This window comes from Mus musculus, chromosome X, assembly GCF_000001635.26.
Source record: "Mus musculus strain C57BL/6J chromosome X, GRCm38.p6 C57BL/6J".
In the NCBI taxonomy this organism is placed as follows: Eukaryota; Metazoa; Chordata; class Mammalia; order Rodentia; family Muridae; genus Mus; species Mus musculus.
In genome coordinates this window covers 10,189,220-10,210,519 of record NC_000086.7, presented here as the reverse complement: position 1 = coordinate 10,210,519, position 21,300 = coordinate 10,189,220, and the positions used below count along the sequence as shown (strand labels likewise).

Genomic DNA, 21,300 nt, shown 5'->3' with positions numbered 1-21,300 from the left:
AGTGCCAGCTCTCTGTGTACATCCAAAAGACTAAAAGTGCACTGTTAGAGCTATATGTATATTTTGAGAGGGAGATAAATGCACATGTAGAAGGTGATTGATAAATAAGTTCTCAGCTCTGCTAGCTATTCATTATTCTTTTTGATATTATTAAACGTTATCATCATTGCATATTCAGGCATTCGCTGAACCTAGGATGAGAACTACTGATTGGAATCAGTTGGGATGTATGTTGTTAAAGTGTGGCTTGGCACGGTCATCACACCCCTGCGTTCTCCTTTTCTAAAGGAGAGATAAGAACTTGTCTTTCAGATTCCGAGCCAGGACCCATGTGACCTGAGGAAGCTGCTGCCTTGCAGTGCTCTTCAAGCAGGAGATTCTCTGCAGATCTGCTGTGGGTTTGGGCCACTGGGAAAACCAGTTCTATTTGATTCACCAACTGTAATAATTTACTATTCAGTCTTACTCCTTCAGTTTTTATTTCTAGTTTTAATTTTGGCTTATCATTAAATCAGCTTGAGGATCCACGTTTTAACTCAAATGAACTTGCTGAGTATTGTTGCAGTATTAGTCTCTTTAACTTCAAGGTCAGAGGCATGATGGTCATCACTACTTCATGGCTAGCTCGTGCTACAAAGTAAGATGCTGTTTCAAAAACCAATAGAAGTAAACAAGTATTGATAATCCCTAAAAATGCTTCTCCTCCATTTAGCAGAACTATTCACCACACTGAAACCTCATCAACAGGACAGGAGTTAAGATGTTAAGCTGTTACATGCTAATATAGCTCATTCGCTGAAGCCGGAGAAGCTGTATTTCAGACATACAGTCATTAGGAAACAGGTTAGGGAGAGTCACTGTGTCCATTGTGGCTGAAGAGCACGCTTGTCAAGCTGGGCACTCGCTCCTCTGCCCTGGAGACATGGAGGTGCTTTCTGTTGTCTCTCAGTTCAGTGGCAGGCAGACTACCTAGCAGAGGTGATTGTTTCTGTGTGATGACATTAAAAGGATGCAAAGGAAATGACGTCCTGTTTTTAATATTGAGAAAAATATGGTAACTAAAGTGATTTAGCATCCTTCTCGGCTTTTTCTCCTTGTAGAGCATATGACATTAGAAATTAAACTCCCAGGTCACAAGCTAGTGTAAATGTCTTGGGACTTTTATGACATATCATTTCCAGTACTGAGTTAATGTTTCAAAGGAGGAGCAAAATAATAATGTAGTGTGGATTATTTTTTCTCTTTTTGTTTATTTTGAGACAGTCTTACTTTGTAAATCTAGCTGGCTTGGTATGTCTCACATAGCTCTGACTGGCTTTAAATTCACTGCCATCCTCCTGTCACAGGCCCTTGAGCTCTGGTATTAGAGACGTGAGCTGATACACCTGGCTGTATTGTTTTTTTCAGAGTTACTGCCAGAGGATTTTGAGTGTTTTCAACCCAAGGAAAGAATAATACTATACAAATGACCCTGATATGACCATTACACACACACATACACACACACACATATACATACATTGAAGTATCATCATATTGTATTCCATAAACATTCTGTAGTTATTATATATTAATAAAGACTAAAATAAGACTAAAAAATATAATCCAGAAGGCAAATGATAGTCTGTAGGAAATGTTATAGCTTGGGAGCTGGCTAGCCCTTTAAAGACTTTTCTCCCTTTATGCTTTCTTCATAGAGGATGGAAAACTTTTTATGTGGGGTGACAATTCTGAAGGGCAGATTGGTCTAGAAGATAAAAGTAATGTATGTATCCCTCATGAAGTGACTGTTGGAAAGCCAATTTCCTGGATCTCTTGTGGATATTACCATTCAGCTTTTGTAACAAGTAAGATGAACAGTTTTGATTCATTTCCAAGTTATTACTGCTAATAAAATTATTTACAGTTCACAAATTGTTCAACTACTGAAGTAATATGTGTTTTAATGAAAACCATTTCTCTGTTTCTGTATTGACAATTTATAATTTCAAATGTTCTCTGACATGCCAACTTCTTAGAAAGTGAATACTAGGCCTATTATAAAAATTTTAAATTGCTATTTTAGAAACCTTTCTAAATGTTGGTTCTCAACTTTCATAGCCTTGTATGGTGTTAAGAACAAGACTCACGAGCCATTTTCCCCTGGATTCACTTCTGTACTTTGACCTGCTCTATTTGTCCTGTCCTGCTAACTTCTTTTATTGTTTCAAATAAGTGAGCCATAGAGTATTCTTGTGAGAACCAGAATGAAGATTTGATGGAGAAGGATGTGGCCTTGATCCTTTGGTAATACATTTCTCCATATCTGCAGCTTTTTCTCATTCCTGGGTCTATTCATAGTCTCTGCTTGGAAGTGTTGAGCTGTTAGAGTCTAATTCTATGTTGACATCTACATTCATAGCTGTACTAGTTAACAATGGAAGGAGGATTGTGGATTGCCTTCTGACCAATCGTTTCTTAATAATCAGATGCCCAGATGAAACAGTTCAGTGAATTTTTTTAGAACAGTAGTTAATTCAGAGACTCATAACTGAAAAAAGTGCTGAGACTAAGTGATTGGCAGGTACCCAGCCCTAAATCACTGCCTCAAAAGCTTAGGAAGAGAAAATGGAAGAGCTGGAAGATAGGAGGAGTGTATGAAATGCCGTCTTCTGGACATGATGTAGCACTGCATGTGTGTGCTGTGGTTACTGACATACAAGATCTGCAGAAGGTGGGGTGCCCATCATGGATTGGGGGACCTGATGAGGCACCATCCCTTCTCAGCAATTTCATGGTTACAGCCAGAGGGGAAGTCAGTTATTCTCAATGGAGTAGCCACTAGTAGGTGGCCAGTGTTCCAGGAAACAAGCCTTTACCAGTGCTCATGCAAGAATCCCCAGTTAGTGGATCAACAAACAAACAGAAGAAATGAGCACAGGGGTGGAAATGGGAGAAAGGCCTTGGTGGAGGGGGATGAGAGAGGGTTATACAGGCATGTAACTGTCAAGAGTAAGAATCAAGTTTCAAGTGTTTTGTAGAAAATTAAGTTGATAAAAGCATAGTACTTACCATTTAGAGGTTTATAGCTACAAAATATATAATGTTTGTCCATCTAGAAGGCATTTAAGACTCCAAAGATATTTTATTGACTCTCCCAACAACTTTGTGTGAGACTTGTGCCGTCTGTCGTTTCATATATCAGCTAGAGTCAAGGTGATGCTGCGCCCTTTACAGTTTATAGACCGCGTGGTTTCTCTCAGCGTGGGGTTTCCTGACATACACAAGGAAGTGGAAGACGCAGCAGCAGCAGCAATGACTGAATGACTAGGCACTGCCAAGATCTCCTCAGTACTTCTCTAGTCTCTATTTTGTTTCTCTGTATGAAACAGCAACTCCATGATGTGGGCTCTTTTCTTCTGATCTCAGAACATCAGTGATTACTAGTGGACTCAGAGAGGAAGTTAGAGGATTTCAGAAGTAAGAGAATAAGAAAGTCCCTGCTTTCAAGAAGCTCACACTCATGTGGGTAACTAATGCAAAGGAAAGAAAGTAGTGTTGCTGTGGACAAGGTGGAAATAGTTGGTCTTGCTATCTGATACAATGTAATCGTCATAGTGATTTGATGTATGCATTTCATACATAGCCAAGCTTTCTAGAGCAAGTATCATTAAAAAACAAAGGCAAACAATCTTGACCTGGCTGCAAAGATCTATAGTTGTAGCTACTTAGGAAGCTAAGGGATAAGGATTCCAAGTTCAAGGCATGCTACAAGAGTGAGTTCAAGGGCAGCCTGGTCAACCTACTAAAACCCACTCTCAAAACTTGAAATGTATAGAGGTGCTGGGCCTTGAACTTGCACTCCAGCTCTGGACTAACGTGTGAGGCATTAATCCCCAGAACCACCATCCATATCTCTCTCTCTCTCTCTCTCTCTCTCTCACACACACACACACACAAAGGTATAGGGAATATGTAAGGTAGTCTTTGCTATGTTTTCTGAAAAAGCAAAAATGATTTTCTAATTCTTTATAGTAATGAATTCTTTATGAAAGGTACTAGATTAAAATAACTAGGAGTAAAGAGGAAAACAATCCAGTCTTTTTTTTTTTTAACCTTGCAATGGCAGACATCTTAGGAAAGATCAGATTTTCTTAATTACTGGGTAACGTTTTATGGAGCCTGAGAACATGTGGCAGAGCATCTGTATTCTGTTTCTCTATGTGTCCCCATTAATCATTGTGCTTCTCCTCCAACAGTGGATGGGGAGCTCTACACATTTGGAGAACCCGAGAATGGGAAGTTGGGCCTTCCCAATGAGCTGCTGATGAATCACAGATCACCCCAGCGTGTGCTGGGCATTCCTGAGAGGGTCATTCAAGTGGCCTGTGGTGGAGGGCACACTGTGGTTCTCACAGGTATGTGGGGAACGTGCTGCTCCATTCCCTGTATTAAGTAAGGACATTTTAATGATCCTTTTTACTGTGCCAAGATACGAACACTCAGGGCTGGAGAGACGGCCCAGTGATTAAGAGCACTTGTTCTTCTATCATGAGTCCTGAGTTGGACTCCACCACTGGAGTTGGGCAGCTCACAAATGGCTGTGTAATTCCAGCTCTAAAGGACCCAACACCCTCTTTTGGTCTCAGTGGGCACCTCCACACACAACACATAAATCATAAGGTAAGTCTAAAAAGAGGAGAATTTAACATGAGCTATAACTTCTAAAGAGCTTTTAAAGTGTAATGTAGGATCTTTATCTCTATATCTGATGCTGTTTTTTTGAAACCTTGCTTAGATATAACAGACAGGCGCCTGCTGTCCAGTGCATCCTCATGCACTTCTTGGCTGCTGGGAACTACCATTCTCCACGACTTTGACTCCTGTAGATCCTGTATGGAAGCAGGCTTGAATGGCTTTTGGTTATGATCCTTGCCTTTCATTTATATAGATTATACATACTTCTGGCTCAGGGAAGACCTTTTTAAGTAGGAAAAGCTGAATTCTGCTGAATTATATTCATCTAAAATTAATATTTTTCCTAAAATAATTTGATTTGAAGAAGCTGTCTTCATACTATTTTCTGATGTTAATAATGTTTTATATATTTATAATGTGTAAACTTAAATAATTCTTTGTGTTTTTTAAAAATTTTTTATTAGATATTTTCTTTATTTACATTTCAAATGTTATCCCCATTCCTGGTTTCCCCTCCAAAAACCCCTATTCCCCTCCCCTTGCTTCTATGAGGGTTCTCCCCCATCCACCCACCCACCCACCCACTCTTGCCTCACCCCCTGGCATTCCCCTCCACTGGGGCATAGAGCCTTCCTAGGACCAATGCCTGACAAGGCCATCCTCTGCTATATATGCAGTTGGAGCCATGGGTCACTTCATGTGAGGTCTTTGGTTGGTGGTTTAGTCCCTGGGAGCTCTGGGGGCATCTGATTAGTTGATATTGTTGTTCCTCTGTTATAATAATAATTCATTAAAAAGTGTGGGTTTGTTTTGTTTTGTTTTGGTTTGGTTTTGGTTTTTCGAGACAGGGTTTCTCTGTGTAGCCCTGGCTTTCCTGGAACTCACTCTGTAGACCAGGCTGGCCTCAAACTCAGAAATCCGCCTGCCACTGCCTCCCAAGTGCTGGGATTAAAGGTGTGCACCACCACCACCCCGAGGTTAAGTTTTATATTACAGGTGAAAAAGAAATTTGAAACCTTCAAAATAGTGTCAATTTGACTTGTGAATTTCTCTTTTTTTTAATTAGAATTTTCTTTATTTACATTCAAATATTATCCCCTTTCCTAGTTTCCCCTCTGAAAATCCCCTATCCACTCTCCCTCCCTCTGATCCCCAACCCACCCACTCCTGCTTCCTGGGCCTGGCATTCCTCTATACTGGGGCATTGAATCTTCATAGGACCAAGGGCCTCTTCCTCCCATTGGTGACCAACTAGGCCGTCTTCTGCTACATATGCAGCTAGAGACATGAGTCTCTCCGTGTGTTTCTTATTTAGTGTGATATGCTAGGTTATTTGGGTTTCTAGTCAATATGTTAAATTATTCTCAGCAATTTATAATATGAAAACCAAATAGTTGTCTCCAAATTTGTTAAGCATCAGATTTAATTTACATAAGTAGTATTGTAGTAATATATTTAGATAATACATTTTTATTATGGATTTTTAAATTAAAAAACTAATAAGAGCTGGAGAGATGGCTAAGTGGTTAAGAGCACTTGCTGCTCTTACAGAGGACCGGGGTACCGTTCTGAGCACACACATTGGACATCTCATTAGTGCCTGTAGCTCCAGTTCCAGGGTATCTAGTACACTCTCTGGCCCCTGGAGACACCCGCATGCATATGGTGCACAAGCACACATAGTCATTGCTTAATCTGCAGCAACCCAGAATTGGAAATGCTCTCGAAAAAAAATTTTTAATTAGGTATTTTCTTCATTTACATTTCCAATGTTATCCCAAAAGTTCCCTATACCCCCCCCCCCCGGCCCTGCTCTCCTACCCACCCACTCCCACTTCTTGGCCCTGGCATTCCCCTGTACTGGGGCATATAAAGTTTGCAAGACCAAGGGGCTTCTCTTCCCAATGATGGCCGACTAGGCCATCTTCGACCACATATACAGCTAGAGACACAAGCTCTGGGGAGTACTGGTTAGTTCATATTGTTGTTCCAGCTATAGGGTTGCAGATCCCTTTAGCTCCTTGGTTACTTTCTCTAGATCCTCCATTGGGGTCCCTGTGATATATCCAATAGCTGACTGTGAGCATCCACTTCTGTGTTTGCTAGGCCCCAGCATAGTCTCACAAGAGACAGCTATATCAGGGTCCTTTCAGCAAAATCTTGCTGGCGTATGCAATGGTGTCTATGTTTGGAGGCTGATTATGGGATGGATCCCCAGGTGCAACAGTCTCTAGATGGCCATCCTTTCATCTCAGCTCCAAACTTTGTCTCTATAACTCCTTAATTAGCCATTTCCTATGTGTCTGGCTGTGGCAGGCAAGATTGAATGGGGAGGTACAGGAGAAGATATTGTGATACAGGAAAAGTGTAGATAAAACTAGTACACTTAGAACAGGCAATATGATATATAACCTACTAATTAGGAGATCAGCTATATTAAAATAAGAATCTCTTGTCATTGCCTCAATATGCCTTTATATCCTTGTTATGAATGTAGTTTCTGTAAGGAGTTTTATCTCTATATTTCCAGCATTCTTATTGGAGAGAATTATTATTACGTGTTCATCAGTAGCCCTCGTTCTCAGAGGAGCTGATTAGATATTTTGCAAAATAATAATTCTTTACAACTGAATATTTTAAAACTTACCTGGATAGATTTTTTATAGGATTTATTAGCTAGGGTTTTAACATCAGATGATCTGAGGAACTTGCCCACTGGCTGCAGCTAGCAATAAGAATATTTGCTTCTGGCTTTAGTGAGGGATTCATTTCTGCTCTCCTTTCTATGAGAGTCCGCATAAGAAAGTAACATGACCATCATGTTTCTCCGAACATTGACTGGTGAGATTGTTTCATCAGTAACTTTCGTCATCAGTCACATATCCTGTTTTGTACTTCCCATCTCTAGATGATAAGTGAGCTCAATTTACTGAAATACTGAAGGACATTTGCTGTTGCCTCAGTATAGCAGCAATATAGAGAAAGATTTTCCCCTCCTGTATTGTAAAGAAAATTTGCTTATGAATACATACATCTAGCATATCTACTGTACATTTTAATTCTTCATCAAATAATTTTCTGATATTGTGTGTGCCTGGGTGTGCATGCACACATGTTCATGTATGTGTGTCCATGTTCATGTGTGTCTGTGTGTGTTCATGTGTGTCGGTTTGCACATGCATGCTGTGTTCAACAGGTCAAACCTGTGGCTTTGTGTATGCTAGGCATGTGTTCTACCTCCAGCTCACAAGTTGTGTTTCCTGGAATTTTATTAACCCACTTTTACAAGTAAGGGATTATCTGTGTAGGAAATTTCTCGTTTTCTAATTTGTGGCAGTGAAAGGAAATAGTTTAATATCAGAGGAGAGTTTCTGAACTGATGTAATTATAAATGCATTTTAGGTTATTCTCTGAATTATCTATCTTATAAGATACCTGATGATTACAATAATTCCTTTTATGGTAATTCATAAAAGACTAAATCAGACCCACATCATTATTTTATAACTTATTTTTCTTCTCCTTCATCATTGAAAACTTCTACTTCATATCAGTATTTTTATGAACAGTTCTTTTGCAGGCACTTTATGTCCATTCTAAAAGTTCGAATGCCAGTTATTTCAGATATGATGTACTTCCATGCAACTCTTTTTATGTATGTGTTCACTTCCTCTCAGAGAAAGTTGTGTATGCCTTTGGGCTGGGGCAGTTTGGACAACTGGGCCTTGGCACTTTTCTCTTTGAAACATCAGAACCCAAAATTATTGAGCGTATTAAGGATCAGAAAATATGTCATATTTCCTGTGGAGAAAACCATACAGCTTTGATGACAGGTATGGGATAATTTTTCTTATTTTTGTTTCTAGAATTGGATATAGTTTATCATAATATGAATGATAATGTGGGAATGAGTGTATCTAACTTCTTAGGGAATTTTTGCCTGAGAAAATGGAATTATGTTATTGATATTTTAAATATAAGGTTATAAATAAGTTTAAAAATAAATTAAGGTATAATTCAGATTACAATGAATATGGATGCTGTAGTATAGCTCAGTGGGATCACATGTTCTTAGCTTTATGAGGCCTTAAGCTCAATCTCCAGCACCCCCCAAAAAATTACCCACATTTAGAACCTTAAAGTAGACCTTTGCTCAAGAGTAAGACCATAAAATCCTTTTAAAATTGTATTTGCTTAAAAACTCTTAACTTTTCCAAAATTCTCTCAAGCCAGAGAGAAAAATCATACAAGAAAAGCTTATTTTTCTATCTCCTCAGTAGAGAAAAGCTGTAGTCATGTCCAGTGAGAGTTTAGGTTGCTTTGACCACTAGGGGGCGTTTCAGGATTGACTCTTTCCTTCTCTTTGGAAAGTAGTAGACAGAGAAGGGCATTGCAGTGACCACCAAGGGGCGTTGTACACTGACTCCTTTCCTTTCTTGGCAAAGTAGTAGGGAGAAGAGCACTGCAAAAACTACTGAGCAGATACATCTCCTCTTTGTTGTTTTCTCTGTTACCAAAGGAGATGTTCCTTTGGCCTGCTTACTTCTCAGTGTCATAAACTAGATGCTGTTGATAATGTGGAACTCAATAAAAATCTCCCTTGAACCCTGATATAGCTGTCTCTTGTGAGACTCTGCCGGGGCCTGGCAAATACAGAAGTGAATGCTCACAGTCAGCTATTGGATGGAACACAGGGCCCCCAATGGAGGAGCTAGAGAAAGTACCCAAGGAGCTAAAGGGATCTGCAACCCTATAGGTGGAACAACAATATGAACTAACCAGTGCCCCCCGGAGCTCTTGACTCTAGCTGCATATGTATCAGAAGATGGCCTAGTCGGCCATCAGTGGAAAGAGAGGCCCATTGGTCATGCAAACTTTATATGTCTCAGTACAGGGGAACGCCAGGGCCAAGAAGTGGGAATGGGTGGGTAGGGGAGTGGAGGGGAGGGTATGGGGGACTTTTGGGATAGCATTGGAAATGTAAATGAGGAAAATACCTAATAAAAAAATTAAAAAAAAATCTCCCTTGAAATGACCTAGCACTTTGTAACAAAAGGACCTATTACTCAACTTTTTTATCTAAAAACAAAGTAAAACATGAAAAAGTCAGAAATAGTTCTAGTATATTTGAATAATCCAGACTCTGGCATTCCTGTCTTCTTTCCTTCTATCCAAACCTTCTCCAAAAAGAGCAGAGCTCATGAAACAGTGTTTTAAAAAGTAGAAATTGGAAAACATGAACTACTACCATAAATAGTTCTTATGGTAGTTTTACTACCATAAAGCGTTCTTTCTCACAGAACTCTTCAAGAAAAATGACCTGCCCCTTATCAAGTATTGATGATCTCCTTTGCCTAGCATGTAGCAACACTATGTAGTATATAAAAAATGTATCATCCATTCATTGTCCTTCCTGTAGGAGCTGTTGATAGGCGCTCCTTAACAGTGGTGCCCTAATGATAGCTGCTCTGTCCTAGTGCCATTTTTCATTGACTAAATTATCACTGATGGGCACTGTACTTTGTATGAATCATGTGTCTCACTATAGGTTATTTAGTTAAGTTTGCAGAGTACTTTTCTTCCCTGATGAAAAGAGTCTGGCACAAATAACTGCATTTTAAGTTTGTTCACCGTTTTGCTCGTGCATCCTCCCCAGGGAACAAGTGTTACAGATTTTGTTCTCTCATACAATGAGATATGTGTAGTGTGCTGGTTGTTCCCCAGCTTGAAGCTCTATACTTTTTTTAAAAAAGCTAACCACTCTCCAAATATAATACAAAAAGGTATAATTTAAACAAATTCTCCTATCCCTAGTGTGGGTCTACCTGCTTTAGACCCCGAATCTCTAACAGTTCTATTCATTTGGCTTGCTGATTATCTTTTAGCTTCTTGTCTAATCTGTGGTCTCTATTATACAAACCTTCCCATGTAGTACTGACTCTGCCTGGAGGATGCTTTCTCTCTGTCTCTCTGTCTCTCTGTCTGTCTCTCTCTCTCTCTCCCTTCCTTTCTTCCTTTCTTTCTTCCTTTCTTCCTTTCTTCCTTTCTTCCTTTCTTATAGTGAAATTCTATCTTTTATGATTCACTGTGACAGCCTTCTCTATTCCCCTGACTAGAGTGAAATTCCCCTTCTCTGTGCCCTGATGGGCTTCTGCTTCCATGGCATTTGCCCCACACCCATTAAATGTAGGATATGCTGGAGGGGCTAGCGAAGAAGTGCAAAAGTTAAATGTAACTGCTGGGCCAATATGTGACAGGGTTAGTTAGAAGTGCTAGGATTGCTTATCATTGTATGCCCACCAGGATGGAACCCAGATACTGATGTGGGAATTAGTCAGAATGGTTGGTTCACCTCTGACATTGCTTGGGCAGCATTCCACAGCCCAAGAGCTAACCTAATGAAAGAGACAGCCCCATTCTAAGTGACATAGCTCTCCACCAGCGACAAATTTGCACCCCTAGGAGACATAAATGATGTCTAGGGACATTTCTGATTTTCATTGCTGGAGAAAGGAGTTATTCTACTGACAAGTAGTGGACAGAGGATAGTAATGGTGCTAAATAGACGGCAAGGCATAGGGCAGACACACAAGGATACTTTGTCCACTAAGATGTAGTGGTCTATTCTCAGTTCGATTACCTACTGTTGTATGTAGAACCATAAACACGATACACTGCTTGGCTCAGTAGACCAGAGTGAATTTAATTTACAATTCTATGACAAGGTTATAATTGTAGTAGAACTTAATGTATTTGTCTCTAAGTAGAAATGGACCTTGTGTAACATCAGTTTTGTTTGCATTTTAGAACTAGGCCTCCTGTATACTTTTGGAGACGGCCGACATGGAAAGTTAGGACTTGGGATGGAGAATTTCACCAATCAGTTCTTTCCTACCTTGTGCTCTAACTTTTTGAGATTTGCAGTTCAATTGGTAAGGGTTTCATATCCCCTCTTGTATATTTTATACTTCTAGATTTGAGACTCTGGTTATTTCATAGAAAATGCGTATTTTTATCTTTGTGTGAGGGTTTCCTAGGTACAGCTCATAATAACTGTAAGAGCCAAGTGTTAGACATTGTATTCCTCTGGAAAAAAAAAACTCTCCTTTTCTAATTTTCTTCCTTTAACAACATTTTTCTACAAATTTGAGTTTTCTGCTTCCTTTTAACTTTTCTTGGAAACTAGGACTGTGCCATGTCTGTAAGCTTCGTATCTCATGTAGCAAGCACCAGTAGGGCTCACAGTAACTACAGGGCAAATGAAATGTCACTGGTTGAACACTCTCCAACCCAGCCCAAGAAGAGACTTGATACTAAATGAAGAATGTTGCATATTGGTTGAACACTGAGATAAGAATTACTCTTTTCAGTGCCACAGGAACATCACCATCAGTCTTTCTGTTTTATTGTTTCTAGTATTTTTGCAAGTTAAGAACTATAGACGTGGGCTGGAGAGATGGTTGAGTGGTTAAGAGCACTGGCTGTTCTTCCAGAGGACCCAGGCTCAATTCCCAGCAATCACATAGCAGCCCACAACTTTCTGCAAATCCAGTTCCAGGGGATGTGACACTGGAATATATGTGTGACAGGACACTGGCATATGTGCATCAAAACATCTCTACATATCAAATAATTAAAAAAAAAAAGAACAGTGGACATGTAAGCTCTTGTTACTTGGTGGTACTCTTATTGCCTCTCCAAAGACATCGTGCCTCACGCTGTGGTACCTCTCTTTTTCATTTCATAACTGGGATAGTTTTAGTTGCCAGCTTGACACAATCTAGAATCACCTGGGGAGGGAGCCTCACTTGGAGATTGTCTACATTAAGTTGGCCTGCAGGCTTGCCTCTGAGGAATTTAAACTAGGTTCTTTGTCCTCTGAAGCCACATCCTGACCTGCAGCAGCTGTTTGCTGGCTGGGCCCTAACTGGCATGGATGCTCTCTGCTCCTGGCTTACCTCCCCGAAGCTCCTGTCCCTGGGACCTGCTTGCTTTGGTGGGCCTGAATCTGCAACCAAGAGTGAAAATAAACCCTTTCTCCCCTAAGTTGCTTTTTTCAGGGTATTTTATCCCAAGAACAGGAAGAGAAAATAAGATAATAACCATTTAATGAAAGCCTACTGTGTATAAGATATTGGTGTAAATATTAGGAATGCAAGTTACTCAGTGATGAACAAAATACCAACTGCTAATTTGGTGACCTTTATGGAGAGGATGCTTTGAAGGTATGCAGTTCTTCTGTCACCAGGAAGAGCCCTGCAAAGTGGCTTGAATCTGAGTGTGACTTCTATTAACAAGTTAAGACCATTTACATTTAGAATTATTATTGAGATAGATTTGTAGTTAAAACATTAATAAAAATATAATTATATCACTTCTCCTTTATCCAACCACACCCCCTTTCTTCAAAATTCCTATCCTCTCCTTCTTTAGTCTTATATATGCACAAATGCATATGTAGGTATAACTTGCTGAGTTATTCTATGTTGCCTGCATGTACATAGTGTAGGGTTGGCTCCTTGGCATTGGATAAGCAATCAGAGGGCTCATTTCTAAAGACGACTAATTCTCTTTCTCCCTGCAGTTATTAGTATAGGGTTTTTGCAACATTTTTATAAAAAGATTTATTTCTTAAAACTCATTGGTGGTTATATTTTTTATTATTTCCCCCAATGTGTTTGTATTTTACTCTAAAGACTTATAAGCCTTTAATTTAGAAAGTGTTCTCATAAAGGAAAAGGCTTGGAGACATAATCTTTTCTTTTTATTTCTTTTTGACAATTATATATATTATATATATATATGCATATATATGTTATGATTGCATTCATCTCATTACTCTGTCATATTCTCTTCCTCCTCCTTCCTTCTCCTTCTTAATGCTTTCCTCTCAACTAGTACATCTCTTGCTCTCATGCCTTTTTTTTTTTTGGTTCACTGAATTTAGGGTTGTTTACATAAGCATGATGAGAGGCTGTTTGCTAGAACATGACCAACACACTACTTAAGTGTTTCTTAAGTGGCGACATCACTTACGCGAATGTCTCCCTCTCCCTCAGGAACCATTATGTGCTAATAGTTCCTTAGAACAGGGTGGGAGTTCATGGATACCTCTCCCTCTTCCTTAACCACATGTGGAAGGGCCTACTCTTATGCAGACGTTTTACAGATATGTATAACTGCTATATATTTATTATAATGGTCAGACACATAGTTATTCCTAAGTAATTTCCCTACTAATTATTCTTTGGATATTTGTGACTTTAATGTTCTTCCAAGATCAAACGTAACATTTTCAAAGTTATGAGATACCTGTGACAAGGGCATTTTCTCTATATTAAATTGAAAGTAAATGGTGGATCAAACTGATTTTAATTTTCAGCCAGTGTTTAAGGAATATTTGTTTAATTCATGTACATGTGTGTATGTTTATGTGTGTGTATGTATGTGTGCGTGTATGTATCTATACACACACACACACACACACACACACACACATATATATATATATATATATATATATATATATATATATATAAAATTTGGAGAGTGATAGAGAAAAGCTGTGAATCAGTCAGTCTCTGAATTTTGCTTCTAAGAAAATGTCTTGGTGCTAATCTGGTAAGTGTTAGCCCATTTGTGTTTGGTGTTAACATTGAGGAATTCTTTTGTGGACTTATGCTTGCAGATTGCCTGTGGTGGATGTCATATGCTAGTTTTTGCCACTCCACGACTTGGTACAATAGATGAACCTAAATTTGAAGACGTATATGAGCCTTATATAAGTACAGGTTCTTTTTCCATCAATGACCTCTCCCCAAGAAGTTCACTGAATAGATCTTTATCAGCACGTCTGCGGCGAAGAGAGCGGGTACAGTGTGGCTGCATTCTGTATGATAGCATTAGCGGGTACAGCGGGTATAGTCTTATCTACCACTGCAAAAGAAGCAGGAACAATCCTGTTTACTTTTTAAGTCAAAGGAGGGTCTTTCAAGATGAAAGTGGTAATAAAATGGTCAGAGATAAAGGCTTTGAAGTTCAAAGTTAAGCTATTAAACAATACAAATGATTATCATGGATAGCCTTTGTTTATAGATCATTATCAAGCACACAGCATATTTTTATAGATCTTCCTTATCTCAGAGTGGTCTCTTGATTGTTTTTAAGCTGTATGTCGATTGATTGTTCCATGTTTTGTTCTGATACTGTGGTAAGAACATTCCTATCCATGTAACACAGCTTTTAGAATGTAGAGTACAGTATTAGCATGAAAGATGCAGTGTACTATTATACAGCAGATACGGAGGACTTAATCATTTGGTGTAACACTGCTGCCTTTTGTGGTAAGCTTCCTGAGCAGTAGAAGTTATAGACTTAAATGATGAACCACGGAAAACAAAGAAATAAGCCATTTACTTGGCGACAAGAAAGGCTTCCTACTAGTTACATTTAGAGACCCTCTTGCTGTTCTTTATAATTGCTATATAAGGCGCACATCTTTTGAAAGAAAATATTAATACTTAAAATCTTTGAAATTATTTTAAGTTCTAAAATATGTTCCTTTTGAAGGGAAAAGGTCAAGTCTATATTTTATTATGGAAAAGTATGTATGGAAATACTGAAAACTGTCCCCAGTCTGTGGCAAGTTTGTTTCTTATGAGCAAATTTTTGTTTCTCGGAGTAGAGAGATGAAACACAAACACACTTCCTAGCACACCATCTAAGATATAAAGACAAAGAACAGAAGGGACATTGGCAGAGTTCGAAGCTTTCTTTTAATTATTTTCAGTAAGTGCAAGAAAGTGTGTGCAGATGTTACATAGAATGGCATTTGACAGTCTGTTTAAATTATTTTAAAGGAGAGACCCCCATGCTCAGCTTCAATGGTGGGAACACTGCCTCCATTAGAGGGGACTTCTGCCTCCACTTCAGCTTATTTTTACCCCAGTTCACCCCCCTTCCATTTGTCTGTGAATAACTACCCAGAGAAAAGCCCCTCTGAATCAATGGAGCCACTGGACTCAGGTAATGTTGGCTGCTTTCAAAGGACACGAGCCCTGCACCTGCCATTTTCATGCTTTTCTTGAGATGTTTTCTCCTGGGCCAGGGACATAGGTTAGTGGTATAATATAGTACTTGTGTAATGTAGGTTAGACCCTAGGATTGAGTCCTAGGGTCCTAGGAAATTAATGAAGCATGTGGACCCCCCCCCCCCGCTTTGTTATACTATCCTGTTCCTAGATAGAATCTGACATCTCTAATTGGAGCCAAAATCTAGATGTACCATCCAGCCCTCAGCACAGCAACTCTGGAGCAATGGGTACTATACATAGTCATTTTAGGCCTGCGTATTTCATGAAGTGGATGGGGATGATAGTCTTTATTTTCTTGGTAAGTGAAGCGAGGCTCAAAGAGATGGAGTAGCTTTCATGTGATCATTGAGCTTATGAATGTAGTGGACAGGATGCAGATGGAGATTCTATAATGCAGCTGCAACGCATCACAGTGGTTCTGTGCTTACCAGGGCTTATGCACTTCAGTTGATCTAAGTGGCATGCTTGGTTGGGTACTTCTAAACTATGGGACCGACGTAATTTCCCAAAGCTTCAGTTTCTTTATTTTTGAAATGGGTTTAATAATACTAAAGTAAATGTCTGGGAAAGAATCACAGAAGCTAAAGGTCCTTCCTATGTATGACTGACAACCTCCTTTTGATCTGTAGAACCACATAGAGGTCCAAAGAGAAAACTGATTGACTGCATAAAATTGTCTCCTGTGACACACTGTATATCATATGCTGTGCATACCTAATAATCATAATTCAAAAAAATTTTAATAAGTACACAATTAAGAGAGAAGTTGTATGAGTTAAGAGATCCAGCATGAAAAATACATGGTAACGTATTCAGCACCTCTATAAACGCTTCCTATATACACTTAACCTCATTCCGTATAACCTACAGGTGTTATTATTGAAATTACAACTTCAGCTCTTTTACTAGTGTATATCTCTTATACTCTACTTTCTCTTCAGATCATATAAATCCTTTTTTATATGAATTTGATTATTATTTTTATTATTATTGATATTCATTATTGATATTCTTTTTATTGGATATTTTCCTTTATTTACATTTCAAATGTTTTCCCCTTTCAGGTCTCACCTTTGCAAACCCCCTATCTCATCCTCCCTCCCCCAGCCTCTATGAAGGTGCTCCCTCACCCACCCACCCACCCACATCTTCTGGCCCTGGCAGTCCTCTACACTGGGGCATCAAGCACCATCAGGCCCAAGTGCCTCCTCTCACTGATGTCCAACAAGGCTATCCTCAGACACATATGTGGACAGCGCCATGGGTCCCTCCATGCATATTCTTTGGTTTGTGGTCCAGTCCCTGGGAGCTCCAGGGGGCAGGGAATCTGGCCTTTTGACATTGTTGCTCCCTCTGTGGGGTTGCAAACCCCCTCAGCTCCTTCAGTCCCTTCTCCAACTTCTGAATCGGTGGCCCCCACACTAAGTCCAATTGTTGGCTGCAAGCTTCATCCTCTGTATTTGTCAGGCTCTGGCAGAGCCTCTCAGAAGACAGCCATATCAGTCTTCCATCAGCAAGCAGTTCCTGGCATCCAAAATAGCATCTAGGTTTGGTGGTTGTATGTGGGATGGATCCCCAGGTGGGGCAGTCTCTGGATGGCTTTTCCTTCAGTCTCTGCTCCACAAATTGTCTCCATATTTCCTCCTGTGAGTATTTTGTTCACACTTCTAAGAAGCACTGAAGCATCCACATTTTGGTCTTCCTTCTTCTTAGGCTTTATATGGTCTATGAATTGAAATTTGGGTATTCTGAACTTTTTGTCTAATATCTACTTATCAGTGAGTACATACCATGTGTGTTCTTTTGTGACTGAGGTACCTTACTCAGGATGATATTTTCAAGTTCCATTCATTTGCCTGCAAATTTCATGAAGTTGTTGTTTTTAAAAGCTGAGTAGCATTCCATTGTGTAAATGTACCACATTTTCTGTATCCATTCCTCTGTTGAGGGACATCTGGATTGTTTCCAGGTTCTGGCTATTATAAATAAGGCTGCTATGAACATAGTGGAACATGTGCCCTTATTACATGTTGGAACATCTTCTAGGTATATGCCAAGGAATGGTATAGCTTGGTCCTCAGGTAGTACTATGTCCAATTTTGTGAGGAACCACCAGACTGATTTCCAGAGGGGTTGTACCAGCTTGCAATCCCACCAGCAATGGAGGAGTGTTCCTCTTTCTCTGCATACTTGCCAGCATCTGCTGTCACCTGAGTTTTTGATCTTAGCCATTCTGACTGGTATGAGGTGAATCTTAGGGTTGTTTTGATTTGCATTTCCCTGATGACTAAGGATGTTGAACATTTTTTAGGTGCTTCTCAGCCATATGAATTTCCTCAGTTGGGAACTGTTTAGCTCTGTTCCCCATTTTTAGTAGAGTTATTTAGTTCTCTGGAGTCCTAACTTCTTGAGTTCTTTGTATATAGATACTAGACCTCTATGGGATGTAGGATTGGTAAAGATCTTTTCCCAATCTGTTGGTGGCCTTTTTGTCTTATTGACAGTGTCCTTTGCCTTACAGAAGTTTTGCAGTTTTATGAGGACACATTTGACTCTTGATCTTATAGCACAAGCCGTTGGTGTTCTGTTCAAGAACTTTTTCCCTGTGCCCACGTGTTTGATATTTTCTCTTCTTTCTCTTATATTAGATTCAATGTATTTGGTTTTATATGGAGATCCTTGATCCACTTGGACTTGAGCTTTGAACAGGGAGATAAGAATGGATCGATTTCCACTCTTCTACATGTTGACCACCAGTTGAGCCAGCACCATTTGCTGAAAATGCTGCCTTTTTCCCTGGGTGGTTTAAGCTCCTTTGTCAAACATCAAATGACCATAGATCTGTGGGTTCATTTCTGGGTCTTCAGTTCTATTCCATTGATCTTCCTGCCTGTCACTGTACCAATACCATGCAGTTTTTATCACAATTGCTCTGTAGTACAGCTTGAGGTCAGGCATGGTGATTCCACCAAAGGTTCTTTTATTGTTGAGAAGAGTTTTTATCCTGGGTTTTTTGTTATTCCCCATGAATTTGCAAATTGCCCTTTCTAACTTGGTGAAGAATTGATTTGGAATTTTGATGGGGAATACATTGAATCTGTAGATTGCTTTCAGTAAGATAGCCATTTTTACTATATTAATCCTGCCAATCCATAAGCATGGGAGATCTTTCCATCTTCTGAGATTTCTTCAGTTTCTTTCTTCAGATATTTGAAGTTCTTGTCATACAGATCTTTCACTTGCTTGGTTAGAGTCACACCAAGGTATTTTATATTGTTTGTGCCTATTGTGAATGGTGTCAATTCCCTAATTTCTTTCTTAGCCTGTTTATCCTTTGAGTAGTGGAAGGCTACTGATTTGTTTTAGTTAATTTTATATCCAGCCACTTTGCTGAAGTTGTTTATCAGATTTAGGAGTTCTCTGGTGGAATTTTAGTGGTCACTTTCATGTCACCTGCAAAAAATATTTTTTGACTTCTTTCTAATTTGTATCAAATGGATACAAATTAGATATTTTTGACTTCTTCCTTTCTAATTTGTATCCATTTGACCTCCTTTCTTGTCTAATTACTCTGGCTAGAACTTCAAGTATTATATTGAATGGATAGAGAGGGCAGCCTTGTCTAGTCCCTGATTTTAGTGTGATTGCTTCAAGTTTCTCTCCATTTAGTTTGATGATGGCTACTGGTTTGCTGTATATTGCTTTTACTATGTTTAGGTATGGGCCTTGAATTCCTGATCTTTCCAAGACTTTTACCATGAAGGGGTGTTGAATTTTGTCAAATGCTTTTTCAGCATCTAATAAAATGATCATGTGTTTTATTGGTTTTTTTTTTTGTTTTAGTTTATTTATGTAGTGGATCACATTGGTGGATTTCCATATATTGAACCATCCTTGCATCCCTGAGATGAAGCCTATTTGATCCTGGTGAATGGTTGTTTTGATGTGTTCTTGGATTCAGTTTGTGAGAATTTTATTGAGTATTTTTGCATCAGTATTCATAAGGGAAATTGGTCTGAAGTTCTCTTTCTTTGTTGGGTCTTTGTGAGGTTTTGGTATCAGCATAACTGTGGCTTCATAGAACGAATTGGCTAGTGTTCCTTCTGTTTCTAGTTTGTGGAATAGTTTGAAGAGTATTATTGCTATTAGGTCTTCTTTGAAGGTCTAATAAAATTCTATACTAAATCCAACTCATCCTGGGATTTTTTTGGTTGGGAAACTTTTAATGACTGCTTCTATTTCTTTAGAAGTTATGGGACTGTTTAGATAGTTTATCTAATCCTGATTTAACTTTGGTATTTGGTATCTGTCTAGAAAATTGTCCATTTCATCCAGATTTTCCAGTTGTGTTGAATATAGGCTTTTGTAGTAGGATCTGATGACTTTTTGAATTTCCTCTGTTTCTGTAGTTATATCTCCCTTTTTCATTTCTGATTTTGTTAATTTGGATACTCTGTCTTTGCCCTCTGGTTAATCTCGCTAAGGATTTATCTACCTTATTAATTTTCTCAAAGAACCAGCTCCTGGTTTTGTTGATTCTTTGTATAGTTCATTTTGCTTCTACTTGGTTGATTCAGCCCTGAGTTTGCTTATCCTGTCATCTAATCCTCTTGGGTGTATTTGCTTCTTTTTCTTCTAGGTGCTTTTGGGTGTACTGTTAAACTGCTATTTAACACTAGTAGGCTCTCTCCAGTTTCTTTTTGGAGGCACTCAGAGCTATGAGTTTTCCTCTTAGCACTGCTTTCATTGTATCCCATAAGTTTGGATATGTTGTACCTTAATTTTCATTAAATTCTAAAAAATCTTTAATTTATTTTCTTATTTCTTCCTTGTCCAAGTTATCATTGAGTCGAGTGTTGTTCAGCTTCCATGTGTGTATAGGCTTTCTGTTGTTTTTTGTTGCTATTGAAGACCATCCTTAATATGTAGTGATCTGATAGGATGCATGGGATTATTTCAGTTGAAGTCTGTTGTGTGGTCAGTTTTGGAGAAGGTACCATGAGGTACTGAGAAGAAAGTATCTTCCTTTGTTTTAGGATGAAATGATTATAGATATCTGTTAGATCCATTTGGTCCACAACTTCTATTAGTTTCACTGTGTTTCTGTTTAGTTTGTGTTTCCATGATCTGTCCATTGCTGAGAGTGGGATGGTGAACTCTCCTATTATTGTGTGAGGTGCAATGTGTGCTTTGAGCTTTAGTAAAGTTTCTTTTATGAATGCGGGTGCCCTTGCATTTGGAGCATAGATGTTTAGAATTGAGAGTTCTTGGTAGATTTTTCCTTTGGTGAATATGAAGTGTCCTTATCCTTTTTGATAACTTTTGGTTGAAAGTCGATTTTATCCAATAGTAGAATGGCTACTCCAGGGACCATTTGCTTGGAAAATTGTTTTCCAACCCTTTACTCTGAGATAGGGTTTGTCTTTGACACTTAGGTGCATTTTCCTGAATGCAGCAAAATCCTGGGTCCTGTTTATGTATCCAGTCTGTTAGTCTATGTCTTTTTTATTGGGGAATTAAGTCCATCGAT

General features: G+C 39.0%; 1 protein-coding gene across 6 annotated transcripts in view; it reads left to right on the top strand.

The window, feature by feature from the left end:
- Positions 1–21,300, top strand: part of Rpgr (retinitis pigmentosa GTPase regulator) — a 58,580-nt gene that overhangs the window by 6,276 nt on the left and 31,004 nt on the right. For 5 of the 6 annotated variants that reach the window (NM_011285.2, NM_001177950.1, NM_001177952.1 and 2 more), the window contains exons 6-11: positions 1,698–1,847; positions 4,239–4,397; positions 8,355–8,510; positions 11,485–11,609; positions 14,366–14,548; positions 15,537–15,702. In NM_011285.2, coding sequence (NP_035415.1) covers positions 1,698–1,847; positions 4,239–4,397; positions 8,355–8,510; positions 11,485–11,609; positions 14,366–14,548; positions 15,537–15,702 — 939 coding nt within the window. Of the gene's footprint in view, positions 1–1,697; positions 3,520–4,238; positions 4,398–8,354; positions 8,511–11,484; positions 11,610–14,365; positions 14,549–15,536; positions 15,703–21,300 lie in introns of those variants that run through there. The other variant, NM_001177954.1, reaches the window with a different exon arrangement.